Source organism: Octopus bimaculoides, chromosome 14 (assembly GCF_046866305.1).
Source record: "Octopus bimaculoides isolate indiv1 chromosome 14, ASM4686630v1, whole genome shotgun sequence".
NCBI lineage: Eukaryota > Metazoa > Mollusca > Cephalopoda > Octopoda > Octopodidae > Octopus > Octopus bimaculoides.
In genome coordinates, this window is record NC_142941.1 from 34009309 (window position 1) to 34019308 (window position 10000).

General features: G+C 32.7%; 1 protein-coding gene across 3 annotated transcripts in view; it reads right to left on the minus strand.

Moving 5' to 3' along the window:
• The window catches only part of LOC106869384 (protocadherin gamma-B4), a 240955-nt gene that overhangs the window by 13713 nt on the left and 217242 nt on the right, over positions 1 to 10000 (minus strand). For 2 of the 3 annotated variants that reach the window (XM_089362681.1, XM_089362682.1), the window contains exon 3: positions 4488 to 4656. The exons of the other annotated variant lie outside the window; for it this stretch is intronic. In XM_089362681.1, coding sequence (XP_089218807.1) covers positions 4488 to 4656 — 169 coding nt within the window. The remainder of the gene's footprint in view (positions 1 to 4487; positions 4657 to 10000) is intronic. 3 annotated transcript variants of the gene reach the window in all.

Below are 10000 nucleotides of genomic sequence, written 5' to 3' on the forward strand. Positions count from 1 at the left end.
TGGTTGCTTTGTAGCTTGCTTACCAGCCACATGGTTCTGGGTTCAGTCCCACTGTGTGGCATGTTGGGCAAGTGTCTTCTACTATAGTCTCAGGCTGACCAAAGCCTTGTAAGTGAATTTGGTAGATGGAAACTGAAAGAAGCCTGTCATATATATATATATATATATATATATATATATATATATATATATATATATGTGTGTGTATGTGCATATGTTTGTGTGTCTGTGTTTGTCCCCCCCCCCCACCATTGCTTGACAACTGATGTTAGTGTGTTTACATCCCTGTAACTTAGCAGTTCGGCAAAAGAGACTGATAGAATAAGTACTAGGCTTACAAAAGTAAGTCCTGGGGTTGATTTGTTCGACTAAAGGCAATGCTCCAGCATGGTCTCAGTCAAATGACTGAAACAAATGAAAGACTGAAAGAATGAATGTCGGAAAAATTACATTTATCCCAGGTCTTTACATTCTGTGTTCAAATCCTGTAGAGTAAATAAAATCCCTCCGAAATCAATAAAATAAGGTCCAGTTAAGAACAGGAGCTGACATAATCGGCAAAACTACTTATTTCGTTAAGGCCTTCGTTCACTATGGAGTATAGCTCATCAATGACTTTTGTCCACTGTTTTTTACTTCAGGTTGTCTTTTCCTCTCTCCGATTATGTTGGCTTTGAGTGAGGGTGCATGGCTTAGTGATTAGGACATTTTGTTCACGTGCATAAGGTCATGAGTTCGATTCCTGGTAGTGCATTATGTCTTTGAGCAAGACATTTCATTTCTCATTGCTCCAGTCCACTCACCTGGCAAAAATGAATTTTACCTGTATTTCAAAAGGCCAGCCTTGCCACAATCTGTATCATGCTGAATCTCTCTGAGAACTACATTAAGGGTACGTATCTGTGGAGTGCACAGCCACTTGCACGTTAATTTCATGCGTAGATTGCTCTGTTGATTGGACCAACTGGAACCCTTATTGTCATAACCAACAGAGTGCTGTCTATCGCAACGCACTCCTTGTCACACTCTGTGTCACACTGAATCTCCATGTCTGTTTCGTATTGTCCCCCTCATCATTTTGCCCAGTTGGCAAATAAATGAAATCATTATCAATATTATTATTATTATTATTATTATTATTATTATTATTATTATTATTATTATTAAGGGAGTGAGCTGGCAGGACTGCTAGCACATTGGCAAAAATGCATTGCAGTATTTCTTTCAACTCATTATGTTCTTGTTTCAAATGTAACCAAAGTCAGCTTTGCTTTTGTCCTTTCAGGTTTGATACAATAAAGTACCAGTCATATGACTGAGGTTGCACCACAACCCTCCTCCCCCTCCCCTCCCCCCTCCTACCCTCCCCCTCCCATCCCCCCTCCTACCCTCCCCCTCCCCACCCCCCCTCCTACCCCCTCCCCTCCCCTCCTCCTCCTCGTCCTCGTCCTCGTCCTCCTCGTCCTCCTCCTCCTCCTCCTCCTCCTCATCATCATCATCATCACTCCTCCTCCTCCTTTATAATTTTCATTTTTTACTTTTTAATAATGTGAATCATAAATAGTTTGACAGGCTAAAAACAAGAAAACAAAACAAAACAAAACAAAAAAAAAAGCAAAATATAAAGAAAATCATTTTCTTTTCCGTTATTTATTTGAAATTTTTTTTTCTGCAAAAATTTCTGGCCACTTGAAATGTTTTTCCTTGTTAATATATTACTTTATAGTTGATAAATGATGGCATATACATCATCATCATCAGTCTTGTTGTTGTTATTATTATTATTATTATTATTATTATTATCATTATTAATATTATTATCATTATTATTATTATTATCATTATTATTATTATTATTATTATCATTATTATCATTATTACAATTATTGTAGTTGTTGTTATTCATCTTATTAATATTAGTATTAGTAATATTTTATCATCATTATTATTATTATTATTATTATTATTATTATTATTATTATTATTATTATTGTTATTATTATTATTATTGTTGTTGTCGTTGTTATTGCTATTGTTATTATTTTACACCATTTTTGTATATTTCATATAATTTATCACCAACTTTTATAGTGAGAGGAAAAAAAAAAAAAGTGATATGAAATGCAAAATTCCCAAAACGTAAAATTTAAAGCACAAATCAAAATTATAAAATATATACATACATACATACATACATACATGGATATATGTGTGTGTGTGAATATATATATATATATATATATATATATATAAATAGATATACATATATACAGAGATATATATATGTGTATATATATATATATATATATATATATATATATACGTGTGTGTGTGTGTGTGTGTGTGTGTGTATGTATGCATGTGTATGTGTGCTGCTACATTCCCACATTACCAGTTAGCAAGATCAAAATATATAGCTTCTGAAATTTTCAATTTGTTGCTTGTTGTTGTTGTTGTCGAGATTGCTGCTGCTGTTACTGCTATTACTGCCATTACTACTACTACTACTACTACTACTACTACTACTACTACTACTAAGACAGGATAGGATTGGCTGGAAAGAATAAAACAAAATGTTTTAAAAAAGTGTAGCTATGTACATTTCACTGTCTCTGTCTCTGTTTCTCTCTCCCCCCTCTCTCTCTCCATGTCTGTATTCATTTATACATACATGCACATATATATATATATATATGGGTACATATCAATATATGTATGTATTCGTACATATATATATACACACACACACTTACAAACGTACGTATATATATATTTATATGTATGTATGCACCTATATATATAATTATATAATATATATATATTTTATATATTATATATCGAGATATATACATATTATGTATATATATATATATATTAAATATCAAATATCCATAGACATACATAAATATATATATATATATATATATATATATATATAGTATATATATAATATATATATGCATGAATATATACTATATATATGCATTTATATGTATATATATATCTATGTATATATATATAAATATATATATATATATATATATATATATATATATATGCATAAATACATATATATATATATATATATATATATATATAATATATATATAATATATATATGCATGAATATATACTATATATATGCATGAATATATACTATATATATGCATTTATATGTATATATATATATGTATATACACACACACACACACACACACACACATATATATATATATATAAATATATATATATATATATATACATAAATATATATATATATATATATATATATATATATATATATATATATATATATGTATACATACATGCATACATACATACACATATATATTTATGCTGTTATATACTGGTAGACACACATACACACACACAAACAATCAGTTTCTTCTGAGCAATTATCTGCGTTTGGCAAATGTAACGTGTCATTCATATTCAGATCTATTTGCTGCATTAAGTAAGCAAGAGGAACGTAAGGTGCGTTGGCAAGTGTGTTGTACTCAGAGGAAGACGAGGAAAGTTTAGAGCAGTTGGAAGGATTCTAGCATATTATATATACACAAATGCACATACATGCTCAGGGTGTGTGGGTGTGTGTGGGTATATGCTATATACACAGGCATAAACATACATCTGTATATGTAATGAAGTGTTTGACTACATATAAACATGTATATAGGCATGTAACATATATGGGTCTGTGCACGTGCATTCATATACATACATATAAGTGCATGTGTGTGTGTATAAATGTATATGTATGTGCATGTATATATGCGCACACACATGTACATATATATATATATATATATGTATATATATATATATATATATATATATATATATATATATATATATATGCATATGTATATATATATATATATATATATATATATATATATATATATATATATATATATATATATATATATATATATATATATATATATATGAATATATGGTATATACAAAAACTTATATATAAATACTTATATATGTATATTTATGTATATTTATACATATCAACATATATATTCTTATATATATACATTCTTATATATACTCAGATACATGCAATTTATGTATATGTATGTGTGTACATGTATATATACACCCACATGCCTACATATATATTTACATTATATATGTGTATATGTACACACTTATACAACATAATATATATATATGTATATATATAAAGCATTATATAATGTATATAATATACATATATATATAGTTCGTATACATGTATAATATATATGTATACAAATAATATATATAATGTACATATAATATATAATATATTCATATATTTATGTAATATATTTATGTATATTTTATATATATATATATATAAATGTATTAGATGCATATATAGATATATATGTGTGTGTATATATGTATATATGTATGTATATATAAAACTTTACTCCACAAACACTAGCCTCAATCTTTGTATCAACATATACCTGGTAACTCTTCATAGTGTTCAGTGTTGCCTGCATTCCAGCCGTGTCCACTATCCGCATGAGTGGACGTCGTAGACTTTTCACTGAAACGGTCGGGGACAATCGCTACTAGCTCTTTCTCTTTAGTTCGGTCAGAGACGATCAAGGCTGCATCTTGGTGACTTGTTAGCTGAGAGATCGGGAAAGAAAGAATCTTATTTTGAGTGGAAATCTAGCTTAACATGAGGTATAGCAAGTTAAGTTTGATTTGTACTTTTTGGCTGTCTGTGAGGGTATGTATGTATGTATGTATGTATGTAGTTTTTGGTGATTTGCATGCATTATTTCTATGAAGACCCAGAAGGATACTAAGACGTGGCTTATTATTTTTGTTGCATTCTAAGCTTATTGTGGTATGTATGCATGTATGCATTAGTTTTGTTTTAGGCATTGAACTGTGGCCATGCTGCGTCACCATCTTGAAGGGTTTAGTCAAACAAACCATGCCCAGTATCTATGTTCTTTATGAATCATTTACTTATCCTATCGGACGCGTTTGATGAACCATTATAATTCCTGGAGACATGAACAAACCAACAGTGATTGTTAAGCTGTAGTTGAGATGACAAAAATACACAGAATGACACGCATGCATATGCACACACACACACACACACACACACACATACACACACACACACACACATACATACAAAAATACATATACGTATATAAATATATATATATGTACATTCACACATATATATATGTGCATATATTTATATATATATATATGTATGTATATGTATGCATGTATATGTGTAATGTATAAATATATACGATGGGCTTCCACACAGTTTCCATCTTCTACAAATTCTCTCACAAGCCATTGTTCAAACTGATGCTATAGTAAAGAACATTTTCCTAAGGTACCTTGCAGTGGGAATGAACTCTAAATCACATGCTTGCAAAGCAGCGTTCTGAACCACAAAGCCATGGCTGTCCTTTGTTTTTTGTTTTTTAATTGGTTTCATTTATTGGAGTGTGTTGCCCTTCTTGAGGTCCCATATTCAACCGTTCAGCTCATCATATTGGTTACAGTGCTTATTTTGGTTTAATTTTTAAATTATTGATTTCTATATGATTAAAATACATAATTTTGCATTTGTCATAATGTTCTGTTTTACACCAGTGCAACCAAACACAACACACACACACGCACACACACACACACGCGCACACACACACACACACACACACACACACACACACACACTCACATCATCATCATTATCAATATCATCAATTTTATGTCTGAATTTTGCATGCTGACTTAGGTTAGATGGAACACATGGTTTGGTGTTGGAGAGGATAAATGCCACAAGACCTTTAATAGAAACATGATTAAAGTGATCTATAGTTGCTTTCATAAGATAGTTTTGGGAATCTTTGACCACAATTAAAACAATAGCATTAGGAACACTTTATATAACCCTTGTAACTGTAGTTTCCATGATAAATGTCTTCTGAATAAAAAGTGTCTGGAAAAGAACTGGTTTACTAGGCCAATATGACTGACATAGATTGGGATCTTAGAAACTTACTTTAGAATGACAGGATATGCTTTGAAAGAAAGATACATGCTGCACCTGGTTTTATTTAGAGACAAGAATAAAAGATACACAACACCTTTGTTTGAAATGTATATAGCCTAAAAATAGGAATGTGGACAACACTTACATAAACTGGAGCATCATAGCCAAGGCCAGCAAGTATAAGGGATGAAGTGGCAGATGCAGTCTCAGTATTTCAGAAAAGTTAAATATCATAACTCAACAGTGATGATTTTGAACTTTTGTGGGTAAACCTTTTCTCCTTGCTTACACAAGCATCAGTTCAAACTGCATAATTTCAACATGCCACATTATCTTAACCACCTATCCGATCAGGATGAATTATAATATAATAGGTAGAATGTAAAAGTAATAGTAATAATAATAATAATAATAATAATAATAATAATAATAATAATAAATACACATTCTTTATTCAATTATCCATCCACTGATTACTGTGAATCATACTTGAATTCAAAGTTGCGTACATATAATACCCAGATGTATGACCTTATATGATTTGAACAATATAATTTCTGGAACTTATAAATGTTTAAAATTTTGTAAATCCCATAAAATAATCTGTATGCACATGCATGTATACATCCACAAAAGGGAAGATATATGAAGCCTATTGCATCCATTAAAGTTAGGTGTAAATGTATTTATGTACTGGATGCAAAATCGACATGGACATTTTATCAACACTTACAAAGAACCAAGGCTGATGCAAAAAAAAAATAATTCAAGAAATTGCTAAATGAGTTACCTTTCCTTATCTGTGTAACTTATGTCTCCCTCCATTCCATTATACAACATTTGAAATCTCATGAAATCTCATTTAATCTCACATGTCTTCATCAAAAATGGAGACAAATTACCAACATTTTTAACTGGAACACTTGATAATTCATTGTTTATGCATGAAACCAATGGTAGCATTGTAAACCCATTAATAAAGAACACACACACACACACACACACGAACACGTATATAGTGAGAGAGAGAGAGCAAATCAATAACAAAATTCAAAATCATATACAAAAACAATAACATCCAAGAGACATTCACTGTTAATATTATTAGGCTGGTGCTCAAAGAAAGAAAAAAGTGATAGAGTAAAGTTATAGAATAAAAGTGTAGTGTTTTGGACAATCTTTCAGCAGATATACAGTGAAAAGTCTAAAGAAAAAGAGGAAGAACAGTGGAAGAGAGATAAGAAAGAGAGCCAGGAAAAAACATGTGAGTAACTCAAATGTTGTACATATATACATGTATGTATGAATGTATGTAAGTATGTATACATATACATATACATGCACACACACACACACACACACACACACATATATATACAGAGAGATTAGATATATATATATAGAGATAGATAGATAGATATGCATATGCACATGCATATATTTTATGATTTGGGTTAGCCATAGCAGTACTAATGCTCAGTTGTTAGAATAATATAGGAAGGTTCATGGCATGGAAATATAAATCAAGTGAAGCTCTCTGGCTTGGACTCTTATTTGAATCAGCAGATGATGATGATGATGGTGGTGGTGGTGGTGGTGGTGGTGGTGGTGTAGGTGGTGGTGGTGGTGGTGGTGGTGGTGGTGGTGATGGTGATGGTGGTGGTGGTGGTGGTGGTTGTCGTCGTTGTCGTCGTCGTCATTGTCGTTGTCGTCGTCATCATCATCATCAATCATGTTGGTTTTCCATGATAGCATGGATTGGAAGGTTTGACAAGAACTGCTCAGCTGAAGAGCTGCCCAGGCTCCATTTCTGTTTTGACATGGTTTCTACAGCTGGATGCCTGTCCAAAACGTCAACTGCTCTACAGAGTGTAATAGTGCATCCTCACAGCACCAGCATAGACACATTTACATAGCACCAACACAGGTGATTTTTTTCTTAGCACCAGCACCAACAAGCTTAAAAGATTAGGATCTCTCAGCTGAAGAGGGATGTAGGGGACTTGCCTGTAAGCAAGCACAACCACAATTTTACTTTGCTTGACACATCTTCTGAAGTACAGCAAACTGTCAGGGGTCTCAGTTCCTTGTCTTCCCCTCTGTGCGGCCCAATGTTTGAAGAGCCTTTCTCACCACTTTGCCCCACATCTTTCTGGGTCTACCCATTTCACATGTCTCCTCCACAGTTAGAGATTAGCACTTTGTGATGCAACTGTCTTCTTTCATTAGCATTATATGACCGTACAGGTGGAGTTTTCTCTCTTGCACACTACATCTGATGTCTTGTATACCCAGTTTTTTACTGATATCACTTACACTCTTTTGTATATACACATTGGGAGTATAATTTGAATAAATGAATAATGAAAGAACATGTGTTACATAATCACTTTCATTAGCTTGCAGCTGTTTCTGCTATATGTAACCATGCACACAGAGTTGAGTCTCAGAGCAATTTCAGTGCAGTGTTACCGAGCATTTAAATATATAAGTTGGTTACATATAGGAGAATATATAATATGATATACTTAGATACACTTAGACATGATGATAAATGAGTGAGAAATACGTACAGAACAGACATGTAAACAGACACATTCATACACTCCAACACATATACACATAGACATATATGTACATACATATGGATACACTTGATACACATGCAAACAATCACACACATATTCATGTATGCACATATACACATATATAGATGTATGTAGATGCAAACATACACATGCCAGAAGTTTGACAAATATATAAGCATACTGACAAACACATTAAGACATGTATGTATGTATTCATACACTAGTGTGTTCACAACAATATAGAGATGAGTGGGTGTATATTATTTATTGCCTGAGGAATTTTGTTGATGATGGTGTGAGCCAATGGTGAATTGTGATTTGTATAGATACAGAATGTATGTATAGATATATACATACATACATATGTACATACATACGTACATACATATATACATATGTACATACATATGTACATGCACATGTATGTACATACATATATACATACACACATACACATACATATACTTACATGCACTCATACATACACACACACATACATACATACATACATACATACATACATACATACATACATACATACATATATCTTTTACTGGTTTTACTCATTGGACTGCGACCATGCTGAGACATGGTCTTCAAGTGTTTAGTCAAGTAAATCAACCGTAGCACTTATTTTGCTTAGTCTCTTTTGCTCGACTGCTAAGTTACTGGGATTGAGTGAATTGACTCCAGTACTTACTTTTTTTGTTAAGCCTGGTTCTTTTTCTAGTAGTTTATTTTGCCGACCAGCTAAGTTATAGGGATGCGTGCACACCAATACTGATTGTCAAATGGTGTTGGGGACAAACACAGTGACAAACATACACACACACACACACACACACACACACACACACACACACACACACACACGTGATGAGCTTCTGTCAGTTTTCATATTTTACTCTTCTACCTGTTTCAGTCATTTGATTGTGGCCATGCTGGAGCACCGCCTTTAGTCGAGAAAATCTACCCCAGAACTTATTCCTTGTAAGCCTAGTACTTATTGTATCAGTCTCTTTTGCTGAACCGTTAAGTTACGGGGACATAGACACACCAGCATCAGTTGTCAAGTGATGGTGGGTGGGGTGGGGGGCAAACACAGACAAACATACACACACATACATATATATATATACATACATATATACGATGGGCTTCTTTCAGTTTCCATCTACCAAATCCACTCACAAGGCTTTGGTCGGCCCGAGGCTACAGTAGAAGACACTTGCCCAAGGTGTCATGCAGTGGGACTGAACCCAGAACCATGTGGTTGGGAAGCAAACTTCTTACCACATATCTTTGAATGCACCTACTTGGCCAAGATGGGCATCAAAACTGTCCATACAGT